This window comes from Equus przewalskii, chromosome 14, assembly GCF_037783145.1.
Source record: "Equus przewalskii isolate Varuska chromosome 14, EquPr2, whole genome shotgun sequence".
Taxonomy (NCBI): domain Eukaryota; kingdom Metazoa; phylum Chordata; class Mammalia; order Perissodactyla; family Equidae; genus Equus; species Equus przewalskii.
Window position 1 is genome coordinate 35,032,196 of NC_091844.1, and position 21,914 is coordinate 35,054,109.

At 44.1% G+C, this 21,914-nt stretch overlaps 1 protein-coding gene and 1 long non-coding RNA gene across 4 annotated transcripts in view; one reads left to right on the plus strand and one right to left on the minus strand.

Annotated features, from left to right (window-relative positions):
• The window catches only part of MEIS1 (Meis homeobox 1), a 132,192-nt gene extending 110,729 nt beyond the window's left edge, over positions 1 to 21,463 (minus strand). Inside the window, exons 1-6 of one of the 2 annotated variants that reach the window (XM_008512630.2) lie at positions 19,999 to 21,463; positions 17,929 to 18,155; positions 15,955 to 16,096; positions 15,354 to 15,404; positions 14,514 to 14,564; positions 12,954 to 13,100 (exon numbers count right to left, since the gene is read on the minus strand). In XM_008512630.2, the coding sequence (XP_008510852.1) occupies positions 12,954 to 13,100; positions 14,514 to 14,564; positions 15,354 to 15,404; positions 15,955 to 16,096; positions 17,929 to 18,155; positions 19,999 to 20,010 (630 nt within the window). In that variant the 5' untranslated portion in view covers positions 20,011 to 21,463. The remainder of the gene's footprint in view (positions 1 to 12,953; positions 13,101 to 14,513; positions 14,565 to 15,353; positions 15,405 to 15,954; positions 16,097 to 17,928; positions 18,156 to 19,998) is intronic. The other variant, XM_008512629.2, reaches the window with a different exon arrangement.
• Positions 15,168 to 18,350, plus strand: LOC139075746 (uncharacterized). 2 transcript variants are annotated; one of them, XR_011526501.1, is made up of 3 exons: positions 15,168 to 15,304; positions 15,712 to 15,810; positions 16,246 to 18,350. It is a non-coding gene; the product is annotated as an uncharacterized lncRNA (long non-coding RNA). The 2 variants fall into 2 exon arrangements; XR_011526500.1 differs by having other exon boundaries at positions 15,175 to 15,304; positions 15,565 to 15,810.
• Positions 21,464 to 21,914: the final 451 nt, after the last annotated feature.

A 21,914-nucleotide genomic window follows, 5' to 3' on the forward strand; every position in this document is an offset into this window, starting at 1 on the left:
ATCACTGAAGCCTGGGGTTCAGACACGGGGAGACGGACAAGCGCACACTCATGCAGACGCAGCAACATACACCCCTCATGTGCCTGAGGAATAAGGCAAAAGAATGTGGAAAAAACTAATGTTACTGTTTTTAATTACATTGTAATGAAATTTAAAGCAACTTGGCAGCAGATACATTTTTAAAATCTACTAGCCCTTGAATATTTTGCCTACTTGCCTGCAAATGTCCGTGCCTAGCTCCCCACCCAGTACTGGAGGGCTGGCTGCGGGGGCAGGTGGTGAGGGCAGTGACTTAGGAAGCTCAGGCCCAGGACTATGGGTCACTTTCCCACTGCTCCTTAAAATCCTACTTCCCAACAGCCTGATATCTTTTGGGTCTCAACTCTGATGCTCTCAGGTCATTACCAAACTGCATAGTTGAATTAATTCATCCACGAAATTAAAATGAATTGACATTGCTCAGGGAAAATGTCTACAGACATAGAACACTACCCAAAATATTCCAAAAGCTTTCTTCATGAAACCCACACAGCACAGATGTATTTTGCCCAAATTTTCTACCTTGAGAATCAATGTCAACACCACCCCATGGTGACCCCACTGTGATCTCAGAAGATAATATGGATTCTACATGGGGTATGTACATTCAGACAATTACAAGGAAAAAGAATAATTACAACCCAAAGGAAATGGCTACCAAGAAGTGACAACCAGTTTTACCAAAATCTTAAAACCAGAAAGTAGATGAGTAATTTAGAAATTGTTCAAGTGCACTGAATGTTCAAATTCTACTAAATAGTTTGTTGCAGAGAACAATCTCATGAATTGAAGTGAAGATAAAGCCTCATTACACTAGGAATCTTAGAAAAAGTACTTATTTATGTTTTAATAACCTTTTCTTTTCCTATGTCATTGTACTATGGCTGGCATGCCATGAATAAAAATTAACTCCTATATGAAATGATTTTAATGATTCTATATACTTCGACTCCTGAAATCACACCTGTGAACTATAATTCAGAGCTAAATGTTTAAATAAAAGAAAAACTCTAATCCAACTGGCATCACTATATTTCCAAATATTTGTATTTAAATACTTCAAACCATACTCTGCATTTATCTGCTGAGAGCTTTCTGCTGGACTTTAGATTATTTTCTATCATTTCTATTTAGGAGTGGCAAAGGAAGCTATAAATTATATGCCAGTATACCTGGTATTAAAAAATCCCTTTTGTAAGAGTGCTTGCTTTAATGTTTTATTTTACATTTGTAACTCAGTATTCAGTGCTCCTCATTCTGCAAACAAATTAAGATAAAATAAACTCAAAAGTGTCTTAAATAAAACAACTTTGAACCACAAATTTTCTAGGCAACCATCCTAGCAAAAAGAACATCCGATAACGCAGAAAACATTGTATCCTGGGTACAAGTAGATACTAAGACCTCGCAAGCAACTGGACCTTCGCCAGGAAGAATTTGCCCTCAGAAACGGGGAAAAAAGTACTTAGCACGAGGTCTGTCATAAGCATTATTTGAAGTTGAACCTGAGAGGCAATCTGCAGTGACTCACTGGGCTATCTCAGCAGCACGTCTGAGTGCCCAGCCCGTTTCACACGAGGATGGAATCAGAATGACAGTGACCCCTCCCAGCAAGGATTAAATTGATATTTTTCTTAAACACTATGATTATAAATTAATCTATAAAATAATACACCATTAACATCTGCCCAATTTTCCCTCCTCAAATCAAATTCATATTGTTGAAGGTTGGGCAGATTCCAAGTAAGGAGATAAAATACTATTTCATATACTGTTGATTTGGGGTTTACTATTTTAAATGCTTTACAGGCATTCTTATTGAGTTCCTACAGTAACTCCCTAAAGCGGGGTCTTCGTCCTCCTGTTACGGATGACACACTGAGGCTCACGCAACTAAACGACTTATCCCACACAGCGGAGCCTAGATTCAAATACAAGCACTCTAACTCGAGACTGTATCTAGCTCACTGAGACACTGTCAACCTGAAAGGTTGTGTACCTAAAAGTTACACTCACACACTTAATTGCTCTTTCTCAAGTGTTTCTGAAATTTTTGCTTTTCTACTTCTAAACTTCCAATCAGAAAATCCACAATTTTGATGTGAAAAGGAAAAACAATTCCGTCAAGATGTAGCGTTATTTTATTCTACTTCCTTGTATCATTATACTTTGGATAAAAGAATCATGGAAATTTACCTTTACTACCAATTTCCACTAACAATTAGCTGTAAGGTATTTTCTAATTTCCCTGTGGGGTTTTCTTTCTTTTTCTCTTTCTTTGGTGAGGAAGATTGTCCCTGAGCTAACATCTATGCCAATCTTCCTCTATTTCGTATGTGGAATGCCACCACAGCATGGCTTGATGAACACTGTGTAGGTCCCCGCCTGGGATCTGAACTTGTGAGCCCTGGTCCCAGAGGTGGAGCACCTGAACTTACCCACTGTGCCATGGGGTCAGTCCCCTCTGGTTTTTTTTAGAAACACTTCCAGTTTTTTATATTTTCAAATTTTATTTTCTAAGTATTAGTCATTCTTCAATGATTTTTGAATCTTTATGCTCTCTCATGACGTTAAATTTGGAGGTAGGGAGAAAATGATTCCCTCCCTTCATTATTTATCTTGGGTGAAATCATCAGAGAGGACTTTCTCAAAGCATCTTAAAATTTAATTTGTGTTTCCGGATCTTAGAATGGCCAAGTTCCCTGTATTTCAAGGCACTTAACTGAGAGATCAACCAAAGAAACTGTGAATTCCAGAAGCAGGAGGCTGGGTTGTACTGTTGGTGCACTTTTTAAGGAATGCCAGTTAATCAGAATGCCACTCTTCAGTCATACCCAAGGCTATTATTCTGGAGGCTATTCATACTATTTTAACAGTTATTGAGTATTTGGAGTATTAGAAGTATACTACAAGTGAAGAAAAGCCCCATAATTGATTTGTTAATGCTTTATTCTCCTCTTTTTCTATTGGCATGTTCTTTACATGCCCTCAATAAATATTAACACTCAAACAACTCACTGTTAGGGTGGCAAGCAAACCTTTAGAATGTCGAAACAGTAGAGGGAAGAACAATGCACCTAATTGAAATGGCAGGGTAATTTGGAAAATAAAATTGAGTTGCTGCAAATTCCAAATTCCAGAATAAAAATGTTTATACTCACTCAAATGCAGACTGTTACTGGCTTTGAATAATTATTAGAATAAAAAATACTTGAACACTAACAATACACTTGAGATGCACAGAACAACACAGTCTACATGTCTCTATTATTCCGTGCAAAGAAGTTCAGTCTGATATTTTTCTTGGTGATGTTATTATTGAGCATGGCTTATGAAATCCCAAAAGAGGGTGAAACAATAGCCCGAGCCACCAAATGCACAGCCAGTGTCAAACATTTCATGGACATCATTCTTCAGAAAATTTTAACACATTAGGGACAGAGAAGCATGTGGAAAGAAAGGAAGGGGTTAAATGATTCTGCTACTCAAAATCCTTTTTTTCCCCTCAAACATATTAATTTACCCCCAAGATCAATTCAAAATGTAAAATTCCTGAATCTCTTTGGCAGAAGCTAGAGCCAAGAAAATTACGGCAATTAAATGAAAATGCAAAATGCATTTGCATCTGGAATTATGAAATATAAACACGTCATGGCTCTATAAGAGATAATATTTATCTGTACTCCGAGGGTAATCCTTATTATCTACTTAGGCCTATGCCACTTTTGGCAGAGATGCCACCGTCTCTTGCAAAGATAAATTCCATATGCTCTGTAGAGTTATAGCATATTTCCCATAAATAATGGATACAATAGACTGTAAATAAATAATACATTTATCTGAACTGTTCAAGAGTGAAGGGCAGGGTGGCTACTCATGAGCCTGAGTCTCTTATGAATGAACAATTTCATGTAAAGTAATGTTCAATGGTGAGTTATTACACAGTTCTTACACTAAAATATTCTGAAGTGAGGGTTTTCAAACAACTCCAGATCTGGTGGGAACTTTCAAATAAATGTTTCAACTAAACCCAAAATGCCCAATTTAATTTTACTGCTAAAGTTTCTATTCTGAGAGCAGCATCACAGCTTAGAGCATCTTACCTATTTGCTGGGATTTTTAATTCTTTCTCTACACTGCTGGTTTTTATGATTGATGAAATAACTAGATTTAAAATGCCATATATGTGTTTTTGTCCCATAAACAAACAATTTATGTGTTATGGGACAAAAACACATAGGACATGGGTTTATTTTTTCTTCTGTGTGAATAACTTTAACATTGCAGTAAATAGAAAGAAAGACTACATTAAAAAACCAAAAATCCCTAAGGAGCCCTGCAGGACTAGTTAGTTTGCTAAGACTTTGCACTGTAAACATTGTTAGTCCCCACTCCCATGACTCCCTTCTGAAGTCCTACAGATACACAAACTACTTCCATTTCTTGTAAATAGTGTAAGGACGCCTTTAGAATCTCAGACATTGCACACCATTTAGTTGGAAATTAAGTTTTCAAATCGCTAAGGAATAGTCTCTGAATAACAGAAAACACTAGAGGTCACAGTTAATTATAGCTTGTCTATCAAATTAAGTTAATGTTCGAGAACACATCCAAATAGTTATAGAGACATTAAGGGGAGTTTTATTGTCAAAGAAATTCTTATTCATTCAGCTTCTAATATTTTTAACAGAAGAGAGAGAAGCCTTTTACAAGTTGAGATGGAATAAGACAACTCTGGGTTTCCATCAAATTTGCTCCCTTCATTGTCCTTTTGACGACTACGTCGATTTCATTATAAAACTTCATTTTCCAGAGTTTCATAATAGTCATAAACACACTTCACTTTAAAGAGTTTCTGTGGGACATAATGTGAATGCAAATGCAGAATAAAATGCAAATCATGGAGGTCTGGGACCAAATATGGACTATCAGTTAAAAATACAGTCACTGAAAACAAACATTTCAGCCTTAAGAGGAAGAGCACAAAGGGGCTGATAGGAATCTTTATATCGAGTTACAGAGCCCTGGGGAAAGCAGACAAGAATAACAGTGTTCAGGTTTTCACCTAATTGTAAAGCCCAGGTTGGGAATATTTGATGACTTCGGTCTCTCTTCATTCCTGTTCTAAAGTGAGTAACATTTTTCATCTTCTCAGGAAAATAAACTCATGTGTGAGTAATAATCCACAAGGTACCCAAATAGGGAAATGAGACTACGAGACCTAGCCAACCAGCTCAAGTTCAAATCTCAGACACTGGAGGCTTACCAAACAGTAGAAAAGAAGTGATCGGAAAAAGAAAGAGCTACAGTTCTGCCTTGCTAAATAATAACCAACAACCCAGATATTTACAATTAATGAACAATAAACATGCTAACATGCTGTGTTGTAAAGTGTAAAGAAAAATCTACAGAAATGGGAATTTATCAGCAACAACAATTAATCCCAAGTTAGCATATGTCGTCAGGGAATAATTCTAATATCACTCAAAATGTTAATTGTTTTCTTACTGCTATCTTCTCAATGAGTCAAAATAATGTACGTTTGAAGACTTTGTATTGTGTCAAAATGAGAAAAAACTAGTAAGACCACAAAATGTCGCTTAAACCTGTTAAACTCATAAAAAGTTGCGGTGATTTTTAATGTATTACTTAGTAAACTTATTAATAGTACCAAGATTTCCTTCCTGTAGAAAGATATGATTTCATTTAAGTTTTTTAAAGACCCATAACACCTCACACTCAAGGTTATTTACCTCATAATTATAAACCCTATTAATTGTAAATGGAGTCATGAAAAGTATCAAGGGAAGAATCAATTATAGAAATAAATTTTTGAGGATAATAAATAATGTAAAATTTATTTTCACAACTTATTTATCTTCCATTAGATTACGCCATTTACAGTGGCGTATATGTCATGGAAAAGCCACACCATGGTGTTGTATATCTTAAAGAGAGTTAATGACTTAGTTCTGGCTACTTAACTGTACATACTCATGATACCAATAAACAACAGGTGTATAATTCAATAAATGTAGAAATAAGCTTTTGTCACAAGAGAATAAAGTCTTTATAGGATGTTTTAGTCAATTTCAAGAATTCTGAACCAAGAAGTCCAGAAACATAAAATAATTTCAAAAGATTTGCACTCTTGTATTTTCCTTTACCAACAACAAATATCCTGGATTAAGAAATGCTGTTTGGAAGAAGAGTGTTCAGAGAGAGTCTAGTAAAGTGTTGCCAATTGCTTTAATTCTGCACACATGAATGCATTAAATTGACTGAAATTGGATTCTAGTGACAAACATTTAAATGAATATATTCTCGCTTATTTCACATGGTATCCTTCACACCATTTATTAAAATATCAAATTTATAAGTGTGGGAAACCTAGCAACTGCCCAATCTAGGTATACTTCCTAGAAAGCCTGTTTAAGACACCAAAAAGCTTTCCTAAATTCCCATAATCCTGAAATCATGGCATGTTAAATTAAGGATACAGTGAGGATGTCCTTTTATCTTTTACAATACATACACATAGTCCTCTGCTGGAATTTTTCAAAGCTGATTTTATACATGCAAAGTTTATTCATGAATATTAGGGATAGTAAAATATCCAAACTTTTACTGGATCCCAAAAGTCAAATTTTGGAATTATTATTAAAAGTCATATTTGGAGACTGTATTTTATGTTTTAGACACTAACTTTTTAAACAGGTATTATATCCTGACGTTTCCTGCTGAGTAAGAACACCAAGCCTGACATGATTTACAGCAGTGTTGTTTTACTTGAGATTTTGAAAACCTTTAAGACGAACGTTTGCACAACTGTCAGATACACTGCGTCACATGTATTCTATTTTTATTTCTTTATTTGTAAAAGAATACTTTCCCATAGTTTTGATGTAATTTTTAAATATTAAGTTAATTTTTTGCACCCAGGAGAAATGGTGAAAATTTTTGTTTGAATTCTAGCATAAACTCAAGTACTACTTTACTACAAATATGACATATCGTAATCCTAAAAAGGCCATGTAAAATGCTATAGTTGCAAACATTTAAGACTGTGTAACAAGAATGACTGAGAATGGTATCAGTTTACTATCCTTCAACTATTTCCCTGACAGTGGAGTCAAATAATCTTGAATTATAGACCTTCTTACAGGAAGTCTTATTTCGTGTTCATTTTTTGATCATTTCCCTGCTAGTCACTATAGGAATTTGGCTGTGTGCCGACTTTCCTTTAAAAGTTTCTGTATACATACTTGGGTTGTGTTTGATGATTAAATGACCATTTATTAAAACTTTAGCATTTCACATTTGTTTGACATATTTACATTTCATAAGAAAATATTGTTATTTCAATGGAAAACATAACATTACCAATATGAAAATACTTCATTTAAATTCATGTTGACAGTATTTTTATTTTTGACAAGTATCTTAATATAACTAGTTCTGCATTCTTCACAGTTTCTCAACCCCACCTGCAAGGGAAGGTAGGCTAGTTTTCTAACAGTAGGCCCCACAGTAACACTTTAGCCTATCTGCTTGGCCTTCATAAACCTAAGTTTTTACTATGAGACCACAAATAGTCTTTGTTTTTAAGGATATGGAGCTTTACTGCATAATTTTCCTTCCGACACCCCACAACAGCTGTGTTTTAAATCTTTTGGACTATGACAAACATTTTAACATTTAAACATACGCGAGTTTGAAAACATAATGATTTAAAATTTGTTTATTTTCAAAGTTGGGCAATTATAGCATGATATTCCAGTTACTTTTTTGAAAGCAGGGCCCATATTTTAATCCTTTTCTTCTCCCTCCTCTTTCTCTTCCTCCTCTCCGATTTAAGCTTCTCTATGTTTCCTAATAAAAGTCTCTAAGTTAGGACTGATAGCAATAGTGCCCACAACCACTCTATATATTTCCAAATCATGAGCAATGGAGTCATTCTCGTGGGAGAGGGATTGCTATTTGAGTGACCTACTGCCACAGAGCTAGTTAAATCACTGAACAATAGTTACTGTTATGGGGCTTTACTTTGTACAAAGTAGCATTAGTATCATTGCTTTCCATTAACCATGGAACTTGCATTGGGGACTTCCAGTGAGAGAGGAAGAGAGAGAGGGAGAGAGAGGAGGGAACTAGGAAAAGGGAATAAGCTTTGTAGTATTAGCATTTAGACTTTGAGATATTTAACAGCGTAACTGATCTCAATTTATCTGCACATACTCTGTACTTTTTTTTTTTTCAAAAATGTTTTTATGTGCCCCTGTTAAGAATCAATACATCCTACTCTGAAATTCACACGTAAAAACATACTAAAAGCCAATCGGAAAGTAACAATTATAAAACACCTGGTCAACCACCAACTTTGAATTCAAAAGATACTAAGCAAAAAGAGCCTAGAACGAACATCCCAATTAGCAAATGTAGCACAAGCAGTCAACACCTTATTATTCAATCATTAAAGACAATCTTGCCATAATTTCCCTTTGATATATTTCAAAAAAGGATTTAAGAGTGCACCACATGACCCATAACAACAATCAAAAGTAAAGTTAGATGATTCTAGGACCCCACCACTTGCAAGCCTGTGGACTGAGAGGTTCTGGGATTAAGGCATTGGGTGGGACCCTTTGAAGTATTTATAATTTAAATAAGATGTATCCATGTGTAAGCATTTAGAAACAAACTACATGACAAAAGGATCACTTTTTGTTGTCTCCCACTGTTTGTGTCCAGTTTTCTTACTGGATGAAAATAAATTGCATGCCTATTATTAGTAAATATCCGATGGCCTCATCTAGTTTTTCTAAAGCAGAGGATCCAATTTTTCAAGGACGTTAGGGTGTTTCTTCCCCTCCCATCCCCATTCCTTACCATAACACCTTCCCCCAAGAGAAAGCTGAAATCTTCCCTGGATACATCCCCATCCCACTTTGCAGGGAGGGAGCGTTTTCAGTCAAGTCCAAGTTCAGTTTTAAGAATTTTAACTCAAGCTGTGCCTTGGAAACAACATTCCGGACTTTAAAAATAAAACAATCGCCACCAGGGTTCTCTGGCCCACTTGGGAACCCAAGCACACTGGCCTAGGGCTGCCCCGATCCCCGTGGCCCCAAGGCCTGGTGCTTTCCAGCGCGGACCTCACAGCCCCGGAGGACGTCTCCCCTCCCCCGGGAGCTCACCAGCACTTGGCATTTAACCTGCCTGGCGAGCGTGGCTTTCTGGTTCCATCTCTTCGAGCCACATTACTTCTCCCCAGATGTCAGAGACAAATCTGGATTAACATGCAACAGGGCGCCCTGTGCAGCCTCCCAGGCCTTGCCCAGGAGCTGTTAAATGTAGATTCAGACGAGGACCCCCCGGAGAGCTGCTGTTGAATAAAAATTGTAATCCAAGGGGACCATTTTTTTGCCTTGCGCTGCTTGTGAGAGAACGCGGGCTGGGGCCTGAGCACAGGCCCTGCTAGTCCCCGATCACTAGGAGCAGGCGTGGCCACCCCGGGAGGCGGCCTTAGGGACCCGGAGACTCCTGGCTCCTCTCTCCACTCGGTCTCGACCCGTTCTTGGAGTGGAAAATGCTTAGATTTCAGGAGTGGCGAGCAACAGACTGCCCTGGGAAGGAAGGCTTCATCCGACGGCTGCTTCCTGGAGAGTGGCCTAAAGTCTAGGGTCTGGGCGGCCAGGCTCTTCTCCGCCTAAACCCTCCTGGCGCCCCCAATTCCACCCTAGGCCCCGGCAAACACGCGCCCCGCCTCCCCTCGGACCCGCGACCTTCCCCATTGCCAACCAGGCTCAACCCCTGCCTCGACGTCTGGCTCGCAGGTCGCGGCCCGGCCCCCGTCCAAGCCGTGGCCAGGAAGCCCCCGGGGCCTCTCGCCGCCCCCAGTCCGGGGCGTCGGGAGCGTCGGTGCGGGACCCGGAGCGCGACGGTCAGGAGAGGGCGCCCGGGAGGCCTGAGCCCGCAGGAGGTGGGTCTCGGGCCTGGGACCTCGCGGCCTGGGAATGGGGGGAGGACTTGATGGGGGAGAATAGGATCACGGCTTCTTTTGGGATCTTAATCTGATAAAAACAAAACAAACAACAACAACAAAAAACCCCAAACCAACGACACTACAAGGCCAAGTGGATTTCCGCCGACTTAGCCCTCCGGGAAACCGGCTGGTATCAAAGTCGTCGATCCCAGGTCCCTGCGCGGCTGGCAGCCTTCGCTCTCTCCGAGGAAAAAAAAAGTAAAATAAAATACGCCGTGCCGCCAGCAGGCCCTAGAGACAGAGGGGTTAATGAGCTAACGAGGCCCAGCACTCGCACCACACCTGAAGCATCCAGTCTCGTAGCGCACCCTGGGCCCGGGCTCAAACTGGCTGGGCTGCATTCGCAGACAGGTGACGAGGCCGTCCCTTCTGGGCCTGGCTCCCAGGGCGCCGCACTAGGGATCCAGCGTCCCCGGGGACGGGCGAGCAGGCTCCAGCTTGGAGACCTGGCGCCCACGGGGTAGTCGTGGTGCCTTGTCCCTAGCTCCCCACCTCCCTGGACAGGGGACTCCACTCCGCGTCTGAGGCACAGTCCCGCGTGCGCCCTGCGCTCCCCGCTCCAAAGGGAGCCCGGGCACACTCGCTCCTGGCTCCGGGGAAGCGGACAATTAGAACACACTTGGGTTCGCTGCCCTCGGACCAACTGAGACCTGGGGGAGCCCGAGGGGTAGAGCGAGCGCGCCCACGCGCATAGGCCGACTGCACCACGAGCTCAGCCAAAGCTGCGAAGCCCACTGGTAAACGGCGGGGGCGGGATGCGCGCTTCTCTTTTTATAGGTGAGGGAGGAGAATAAAATGCGAGTTTTCACCCAATACAATTGCCTACCGATCTGCATATCTCAAATTAAGGTAATTGGGTAACAGAAGTTCACCGAAGGGGTAGGGGGGGAACTCGATGTTTTATCAATTTTGTATCCCCCTCCCAAAGACCCCATAACTTTGGTCCTTTATCTTTGACTTTAATAAAATAATGATTCGTTGAGAAAAGGGGGTATAAATCTTGATTTTGGAGGCAATTAAAGTGTTGATTTCATTCATGCCCCTAAGCGATTCTTGTAATTTGCTCAAATAGCTTTATGTACCCAGCACTCCGGAGCTTTTAGAATCCCATTTTCTAGTTAGGCTTGTTGGATTATAGTTTTTATTCAACAGCAGCTACCCTACCCGAGGGTTCCGCAGAGGAATCTGCATTTAACAGCTCTGGGGCGAGGGCTGGCGGGCTGCGCCGGCAGGAAGGCCGCGGGGCCGGGGCCGGGGCCGGAGCCGCCGGCAGGTTCCCCACCTCGACAGGGCCGCGTCAGGATTGCGCAAGCTGTCTGTTCTGTGCACTCGTCTACACTGCCGAAAGTTTACAACTTGCCAAATAATAGTGAGGACCCGGCGTGTTGGCGCTTTTAAAGCTCAGCTCTGCCTGCCCTCCACTCCTCGTGGGAAAGGAGGAATTTAGCCGCTGTCGCGGGGTTACCCAGAAACATCCAAGCTGGGAATTCATTTTAAGGGGGAGTGGGGTGATGTTGAGAGAGGAAAACTTTAAGATGACACTAAGACCGAGGAGTCCGGCGCTCGGGCAAAGACTCTGGTAAGATAGCCGCTGGCCAACAGTGATCATGGCAGAGCTTCCGAAGGGAAACTTTGCAGACTGGCCGTCCTTTGGCTTAACAAAGGCAGGCTGATCTCTCCCCCAAGACGGGACTCACGTGCCAAGTCAGAAAGAGAAACAACTCTGGGCCTTCACTTACATATGGCGACGCGGAGGAGGCCCCCAACCCGATCTCTCGACGCGTTGCAACAATTCGCAACCGAGAGCTATCCTGAACCCTGTTTTATCTCACCCACTCCTCACGTTTTCACTTTCATTGCATTTTTGCAACTCCTTTGGACCAGTCCGGAGACACAGCGACAGGAGAGAAAGAGAGAGAGAGAGAGACTGGGAGCAAACAGCGGTGTTGGGGTGAGAGAGGGAGAGAAATCCCCCCAGCAACTCCAAATAAAAGTCGTCCCCACTTAGCAACGCAGCGGAAGAAGGGCCTGGAGGGAGGACGCGAGAGGAGGGGGCGAAGGCAGCAGAGGCCAGCAGCGGAGAGCGAAGGCGGCGCGAGGTCCCCCACCCGCCAAACCGAGGGAGTCGCCGGGGTGCTGGTGACGCTGACGCTTCCGAAAGCTGCCAACCCAGAGGGCCCAGAGCACGTACCAGCTGGAGGATGAGTGGAAAGGAGGAGGAGAAACGTCCATATTTATCTGTTTTTATAACCTCGGCCTGGTCTTATTTTTTTCTATTAAGTACAATAAAATGGGCGAGCTTGCAGGAGCGCTGCACAAAGCAATGTTCAGTGAGGTCTAGAAGCGTTCGGCCGAGGAAAACTGACAAGACAGGCTAATGAACCGTATAGACAGGGAGAAAATAGCCAGCATTTGCTAGATTTCAAACCCTCGCTGTCTCTCTTAGACCACCTATCTTGGGTTTATTCCTAATAAAATAAGAAATAAGCAGACCCTACACTTTTCTTTTCTTCCAGAGAGAAGGGGGAAAAAATACTCCAGAACAAAGCCCTGCAATCAGAGGCGGTCACTGGCAGTTAACACTCCCATTATTATAGAGGGTAAATAAAATAAAGACAAAAATTAAAAGCGACAAGAAACAGGTCAAGTTTGCAGGCAAAGCTTTTACAAGCTCATCTCTCCAGGTCGAATCCCAGAGCCAGCCTTAATGAAGCAATAATAGCCACATTATTCAAAAATTTTCATTTCGATGGAAATGTATCTAAAAGGGACTTAATCATATGCAAATAATAAAAGGAGGTGGTAGTGACCCAGCAAGCAATATGCATAGAGATTTTTTTTCCCAGGGATGTTGAAATTGAAAAGCGCATACCTGGTCAGTTAGATTTGCTGATCTTGTTATATCTTCACTGTCTGATTTTGATCCTCCTTCTCTATCGTCTATCACCAAATCGATAGGCATTTTCCCTTTCAAACAGCTAATATACCGGTGGCAGAAATTGTCACATAATTCGTGTACCTACATTATGACAGAAATAAAAAAATGGAAATATAATCAGGAGTGCATAAATGGTATTGACAAGTGCAACCCACCCCCCTTGTGACACCCAAACTTCCAAATAGGGGAAACACAGGGCAATTGTCCTCCAGAGACCCCCAGACACATCCAGAATTAGGAATAACTTTCTTTTCTTGCAAAATAGAGATATCCCAGAAAATTGACAGTGACAAGATGATTCACAAGCTACAACATATTCAACACCCGTGTTAAATTCATCTGCTCCCGGGGCTGTGGCCATTAGAGAGGTGACCTGCGTGGGTGACATTTAAGGTAAACTATTTAATTTCACCCAGTTACTTTATCATAAGTCCTTTTCCAATGTGTCTAAGGAAAAAACTGTATATATGTGTGTGTGTGTGTTTGTGTGTGTATACACATACGTATATCTCCAAAGGAGCAGCATTCTGCAGGCATAGGATATGTGCCTGACAAAACATGTTTCTACAACATTTGTAATTAGATATTCTATCCATAGGAAGCATATTTTAGGATACTTCCTTTAAAAATTAGAAGGCAATCAAATTGCCAATACTTACGATATGAAAAAACCGAGTCACAAAAATGTATCAAATTGATTTTGTTTTTAAAAAAGGAATAAGAACTCATCAAGCTATTTTGGTGTAAGTGGAGGGGTCTCTTACAGGCCTCAGGCATCACTGACATGCACAAATTCACAAGAAACCCCAGTGTGCTTGCAATTTAATGTTAGTTTGAATTACAATGCATTAAGTTTTTATTGCTGAGATTTATAGAATAGCTAGCAAAATCATGTTATCCCACACTCTTTCTTGAGTGTGAAGGTGGGGTGTGTGCAGGATCCGCAGATTCAAGAAATTGACACAACTATCAACTCTGCTTTGTCTCTGCAAAACGTTTAATGTGCTTCCTCCCAACCTCCTCCAGACTCCTCCTCCTCTCCCTCCGCCTCTCCTCTGTGTCTGACCTGCCGCTGCTCTCAGACTGTCTTCCAGAAAGTCACCAAAACTAAACAAAACTCCCCCCTACCCCCAGAGGTAGCAAAGAAGAGGAAGAGAAGAGACCACAAAGGCAACCGTGATGCAAACTCACAACACATTCTAACCATCAAGGGTGATTCAGGGAATTGCAACTATTTATACAAAGCCAGCAAGGTGTTAAGAATGAATACAAGGCTAGGGCGTTTGTGATTCCAGTTTTAGCGGCTGAAATTGTAATTAAACTGCAAAGAGAAATGGACTCTAAGATTGGCCTTGACACTAATTACCAGAAAAAAAGACATTTATGCAAATATCTCAGAAGTTTGAACTTCAGTCATTCTGAACCCTCGCCCCCCCCACCCCATGTGTTTGGGGGTGAGGAGGAAGCAAAAGGAAAAGAGGCTAGAGAAATTACCTTCTCTAATTCCAACAGATGAAACCTTAATACTTGTATGGCTTGAATCATCTGCAAAGATACAAAAAGAATGAGCACCCCATTCCTAGTTTGCAGAAAATTGGCTGTCACAGCTCTAGCATCTCCAGCCCACCTCTTCCCCCCAGTAAATAGAGTTATTTTGATTTATGGCAATAACACTAAAACTTAATAGCAGCAACTGGGTACCATCTAGAGGTTTATATTTCTTAAGGAGAAAAAAATAGCTAAAACAACAACAAAGCAGATAAGTGGGGATCATAAACACTCTCCTTCCCCATGGCTCTCCCCTTTCTGAGCCCCACAGGCCCCACCCCACCCCCAAAGGGCCACATCCCTGGACTAGATGTTTCCTTGGAAGGAGTGCATGGAAAATACTCCAAATAGTCCCCAAACTGTGGCTTTGCACACTGCAAACTTTCTGCTGCCTTCGGCACACCTTTCAGACGAACTGGTTGTTTGGGGCCTCTTGCCCGGTCGCTGCCCTGGTGACGCGACTTTGAGGGCTGGGAAGTCCGCAAAGTTTAAGCACACACGCTGACAGGCCGGGAGATAAATCCCCGCGCTGATTAGAGCTGCGCTGCCCGGCTGTCATAAAAAACAAAAGCTCGCGTTTCCCCGCGCCAGCCCGCCCGGCCCCTCTCGAGATGAATTTATTTCCCCGGGATCTTGTCCCGGACCACTTGTCCATGGACGGAAACATTTGCAGCCGACTTGCAGCTATGGGAGGACCCGTCTAGAAATCTCAGGGCTCTCTAAGCAAAGCTGGGGAGGTTTGTGGGGAGGGGAGATGAGGGAGGGGAGTAAGGGGTCCGCTCTTACCAAGTTATCCAGTTCTGGATTAGAAGAAAATAGAGGTTTTTCTGCGCGAATCTAAATACAAGTGAGAAGGAGAAGGGAGAGGGAGGGGGGAAAAAAGAAAGAAAAATTTGAAACCTGGTCGCCTTCCTAGTTTCTTGCCTCATTACACTGTCGGGGGGGCAGGATGTAACCTCCGGGAGGGACTCGGTGACACCGAGTTCGTCCCGCGCAGAAACACTTCAATCTGAATCAGATAAGCCGAAAACAAGCCCAGAGCTCAGGGTGACATCTACCAGCAGCTACGCTTCTAGAGGACGCTGCCCAGCTCTCCAAGTCCAAGGCAGCTACCGCGCGTGGTGTTTGTGATTTTATTCTATAGAGAGAGCTTTCCGCGTGATGTTCTGGAGCGTGAGTTGGGAAGAACATGACCGATTTTAAGTCGTCCGCAAACAGACACTCAGAGGAGGAAAATCTCAGGGTAGGTGTAACAGACATGGCTTAGGGTGGACTATTGCTGGTTGCTTTTGAAAATGTGTTGGGGATGTGTGTGTGTGTGTGTGTGTGTGTGTGGTGGGGGGGTCTTTTTCTTTTCTTTTACTTTTTAAACATTTATTTTGCTGACCTGTTTGGCGAACACAGCTATGTCTTCATTGAATGACTCTGACGAGCAGACGTCCCCGCCCGCCACCCCCGGCTCTCGGGGGGTACAAGTAGCTAATTCACATTTCTCAAAAATCAGTGCTAAGAGAGGGAAGAGGGGGTGTCTGCAAGAAAATACAACAGTCACAAACAACACAATGGTTAGTCCCGAGTCAGTGAAAAAAGGTGCCCAAGAAAAACAGCGGGAGGAGCTCGAGGCAGGGACCCTCTCTCTGATTTTCTCATCTACTTTCTCCCTCCCTCCCCCACCCAGGTGACTGCTCACTTCCCTTTCCTCCTAGGGCCCCCAAGTCGGAGGCCCTAAGCCGTGGACCGTATCTGAGAATCGGTTCAGCATATCTGGCCGGAGAAATTGGTAACATTTGCTAAGAAGAAAACCCAAGCGGTTCCAGCAGCCATTTTGAATTAAGTTTCCCACCCCGACAAGCCCTCGTCCCTCTGCTGCACATCCAGGACCTGGTGGAGGAGAAAGGCGCTGGGCGCAGGGGCTGGGAAAGCCCGTTCAAGTGGGTTCCTCCAGGCAGCCTCGCCGAGCCCAAGGCTCAGGGGATCTCGGTGGCAGGCGCTCAGCTAACTTGGGGAAAGGACCTCTATGGCTGCGGGACCTACTGTCAGGGGGCTGCACCTACCGACCCCGACCCCACGGCCCTCGCAGAGCAGGAAAGCTGGGCCTTGGCTCCCTGCACACTTCCCTTCCTTCGCCGATGCCCCCACCACCTCCAAAAGAAAGTTCCTTCAAATGTTCCTGCGGTAAAGCCTTTCATTTTGTCTCTGCGGAACAGCAAAGCAGCGAATATAGCGAGGGGCCTAGATGTCGCTTATCTCAGCCCATAAAAAAAAAAAAAAAGCTTCTTCTAATGTCCAAGGAGGTGTCTCAAGTCTTTTATTAGCTCTCATAGCCCAGCTGGGAATTTAACAGTTTGGGGTCCTTTTCAAAGCTTCCCCAAATGTTCTGTCCCGGAGCCTAAACCATTTGCACTTAACGCTGCGGAAAGAACGCCAGGATTTAAACAAGTCCATTGCACAAGGGACCAGAAAATAAAGCAGAAAGGATTTTCAGCCGGGGACGGTCAGTGTCGCGCGATTTTTTTTTTCAAAAGAAGAAATAAATAGAAATAAAAGTTGCTACAAAGTAAAAAGAGGTCCCCAAATTCATCAGCACACAGTAGGCACAAGTAACTTTCCAAGGCTTTTACGAGTCCAGGGTCTAATCGAACGGCTGGCGGGAACACGGTGTAAACCGCAGCCAGAAAAGAGCACGGGCCCGAGAGTACCCGGCATCTACTTCTGTCTAAATCCTGCAAGTTTCGCCTTTGAACACAAGTACTAAAACGGCTAGAAGTTTCTTAATGCCTGTAACAATTCAGAGCGAGCCCCTCTCCTTGACTACAGTGGCCAAACTCTCTAAATGCAAAGCATGTTCCCCCTTGCCTGACCTGCAACTGTCCTCCTCGATTTTATTGTGCGGTGGCAGAGCCAGCATACGGTTGCTGAGTAAACTTAGCAAGTCAGAACAATCAGTGGCTTAAAAGATTTTCCCTTAAACTAAAAGTTTCGTTCCAACACAAAGGCTCCTGCTTTTAGAAACCCTCAACGCTCTCCCAGCGAAGCTGAGCAAGCGAGGACACCAACCCGCTGAGCTATCGCGCTGGGGTCTGAGAGGGGACGAGGGACCTTTGGCAGCTTCCATACCGCGACCCCTTCGCGGGCACAGCTACGGCGGAGCAGGGCGCTGGACGGCCGCCGAGCGTGTGTGGAGATGGGGAGCGGCCGGGAGGGCAGGCCGCCTCCCCAAATTCTCCATGCAATGCGAATGAAAAGTCACCCAATAACGCACCTCCAACCCAAAGAGCTCTGGCTTTCCTCTAACAAGGGCAAAGGGAAATAGAGGAAGCATCGCAGTTCAACTACTTAACCTGCTGCCCGTTGTACCTACCCATAAATGGCATCTTTATCTCTCTTTAGAGCGTCATTGACGGAGGAACCCATGCTGGGGGCCATGGCGTTGGTGTGAGCTGTGTGCGGGTACTGATGCGAATGCAGAGGAGGCCCGTGGTTCAGGTGGTGGACCGGCTGCATGGACCTGGCCGCATGCGGGTCCCCATACATCGTGGAAGGGATGCCTACTCCATCCATGCCCCCGTAATGGGGTAGATCGTCGTACTGCATGACAAACAGGAGAGAAACAAGGTTTAGAAGGCCGGGCGGGCAAATGGGAGAGCGGCAGAGCGCGGAGCTTATATAATATCAGTCCAGCCGGATCCTTCGACCCGGAATTCGGTGGCCTTGCATCTCTAAAGTTAAGATTTCTTATTTCAAAAACAGTTTTTAAAGTAAAATTTCTAGGATTCTCAGTGAGACTCGACTAGGATGAATGGTCTTGCCCTAACTTGCGTTCCTATCAAGTAGTTCAGAAATTGAGCAAGGAAGGAAGGAAGAAAGAAGGAAAGAAAGGGAGGCATTCACTCGCGGAGGGCGGAAGGTAAAACGTGCATGTCTCTAGAGGAGGAAATTCAAAATCACAATAATAAAACGTGCCAGGACAGGGCAGCAAACCCGCCCAGTTTCACAGCCCCTTCCCATCGGGGGGAATTAAAAAAAAAAAGTTACGATGGGAACAGCTACGCCAAGCACGTGAATTCAGACAGGTTCTCATTTTATTTCTCTGCCAGCTGAGGGGTTAGGCAATCCTGCAAGACACTGCATTTCCTTTGCTTTCCAAGACAAACTCTGCTAAATTATACAAAATTAACTGGCCCCCTTCTAAGTGAAACTCAGAGAAGGGTAGGTTTTCTTGTACATTAGACCTGAAATTAGAATTGGGCAATTTTCCCCCAAAGGTAAAGAAAATCTATAGTTGGAGCAGTTATTCCATTTTTTCTACTCTTATGAACTTTCTCCCCAGACTAGAAGTCAATGAGGCAAATGTTACTCATCAGGTTTAAAGCAAATTCAGAAGCAAATGCACATACAACCCACCATCTTCCTCCTCCAGAAAAACTACTTTCAAATTGATTGTCAGTATTTCTGCGTGTGAAATTTAGCCATTTAGATTTTTCTCATTGCTTCATTCCAGGCAAGTTCTTTTCCCAAGATTTGGAGGCACCCAGAGTGAAATGATTTTCAAAGAAAAGAGGAATTGCCACTTTCATCTCCTTAAAGCCAGAGGTGTGAAAGGAGTTTGGAAGAACGCTGACATTTGCCTGAACCAAAGGAGTAAAAAAAATGTGTCAGCCTAGTAACTTTCTTTTGCAAACAGAGCTTTGAGGGCCAGGACACAAATTATGCAAGGAAGGCTTTTTGTAGACTCCCTTTCTTTTAAGAAACGACCTCAGTTGGGTTGTCATTGTCTCATTTTACTCTCACTACATTTCCATTCAAATAGGAATATTGGGGAAATTAGTATTGCATTTTTAAAGTGGGTAGCTGTGTGCTTAGGATCCAATTAGTGCGGGCTTTTCTAAGAAAAACTTTCAAAGTATTACCTTGCATAAAAATCCATGCACATTAAAATTACTTTTAAAAGATGAATGTTTTCCAACCCCAAAAACCATTGTACTATGACAAAGTTATCTGCTTAAAAAGCCAAATACTTCTAATGATATTAAGGATGAGCATAATCAATAACGTATCAGAAGTTTCTAGTTGCTTATTTTAGTTTAAAAATAGCTTTAAACTTCTGCTCCCTGCAAGCTCCCATTATAGCATTAGGCATCTAGCGTTTTTTGTTTTTGTTTTCTAAACAGATGATTGCCCGAGCTTGTATTTTTATTTATATAGCTGCTGGTTAGGAATCTATAGAAAACTTGATCACTTGAATTAACAATTACATGTAACATACATAAGTCTACAAATGCATTGAATAAATCCTCTCGCTTTAGGCCACGGCTTTAGGAGCCTCATTCAAAAAGACAGAGAGAAAAAAGGAAACTTTTTAGCAGTGTCTTTCAGTCACGTTTCAATTTAATCTCACATTTGAGTTCCACAATTGTTTTTTAATACGTACCCTTTGCGCCATCAGCCTCCCTGGCTCCCTTCCTACTTCAACTTCTAATATATCCTCTTTAAGGCCAGTGTGAAAAGAAACAAATACGCAAACTCCCCCGGAAAAAAAAAATGTAAAAAGCACGACGAAAAATCCCTTAACGTCTCCAGCAATGTGAGCTACTGGTCCCAGATCTTCGGTCTACGGGACCTGAAGCAAAGCGCCCGAGTCACTGAGCATAAAAGCGCTCCGTTTCCAAGACAGCAGCGGGGGCAAAAAAAGCAGATCTTCTCTCCCCAAAAAATCAGTTTAAAAAAAAAAAAAGAGCGCCCCTCAGACCCAACTACCAAATCTCATGGCTTTCTGCCACTCCGGCTGTCAATCACAGGCGAGGTTGTCAACGTGGTGAATGAATGATCATCCGCTCTGTCTTCTTCTGGTCAGAACACCTCAAATGTTAATATTCAAATGCACAAAGCCTAGCGCTCCCTTCCCTTGAATCAGTCCTAATTCCTAATCAGTTTCTTCTCTTGCTCGCTCTCTCTTTCTCTTTCTCTCTCTCCCTCTTTGCAACTGCTGCACTGGAGGGAGATTAGAGGAGGAGGGTTAAAAAAAATGTCTGTCTGAGTTTGTCTTAAAGGAGCCACGATCGATGCTGCCCGCTTGCAGTCCCCGTGCGTGTGTAAAGTGTGTGTTGCACAGGCGGAGAGGTGGATTCCGACCAGAATGCTAGAACCCGGAAGTAGTGGTGGCCATAACAGGTCGCGTCTTACACAATGCATTGGGCTGCAGCAAGTAGGCTCCTCGGCAGGGGTGGGTGAGCGAAGCGAGCTCTGGCCGCAGTGGAGAGGCAGAGAGGCGCTCCATGAAATCGCACGCCCAGGCACAAACACACACACACCCAGGGCACACGCGCACAAATGCGGGCAGCAGCCCCTAACCGCCGGCTTTATTTTCCTTATTCTATTCTCTCCCTCCCCCGCCAGACTCTCTCCCCAAACCGACTCTCTTGAAATAAATTGGGAATAAACGCGGGGCAGGCAGCAGCGGGAGTTATTTTGCACAGGGCTCCGCGCATAGACTTCACGACTTTCCTCGAGATTATTGGGGTCTGCCAGTATTTTTCGGGGCGGAGGGGGGTAATGCGGCGAGTACTGGATTCTCAGAACTAAACACCCCAAGTAGAAAAGTCAAACCCGGAGCGAGGAGGAGGAGCAGGAGCAAGGCTGGGAAAGGCTCTGCCAAGAAGTCCCGAGAACGTTGGGTAGAGATGGCTGGGGCTTTCTGCAGATCGAGCTTAGAGTTTTTTTTGCTGTCAGAAGTGGACACCCGGCTCAAGGAAAGGAAATGCTTGCATTTTCCCACTTTAGCGTCTGGACGCCCCCACCTTCTAGCCCCGGAGGCCCCCAGCCCCAGCCCCGGCGTCCTGCGCGAAGTGAGAGAGGAAGGGAGGGAACAATGAGCTGAGAGCCGGGAATGTGCCCCCAGCGCCTGTTTACAAACACGAAGCTATTTATGATCGCCGGAAAGCGAAACCCGACGCGGGCTCGGAGCAGCCCAGACCTCGCGGGTGGAGCCGGGGCAGCGGAGCCCCGGAGAGGCAGGCTCTTTCTCCGACCCGCTCCGGGCGAGGCGGCCGTGCGCCCAGGGCGCGGCGCGGCGGGGTCGGCGCTCTCAGCTCGGGCTACGGCCGCGCCGCCTTTGTCTTCGAGGCGCCGTGGGGCTCCGGCCTCGGCTGTGCTCGGGCCTGGAGGGACCACACGCCCCCAGCTCTTTCCCTGGCGACGCCCCAAGCTCTCTCCCGCAGCCCTTTCCCGCTTTCCCGTCCCCAACTCAGCTCAGGGCAAACTCCCAGGGCCAAAGAAAAGGAAATACACTTCGGGAGCTGAGATTTCAGACAAAAAGCTGCCCCTACCCTCAGCTCAGAGGCTCCAACC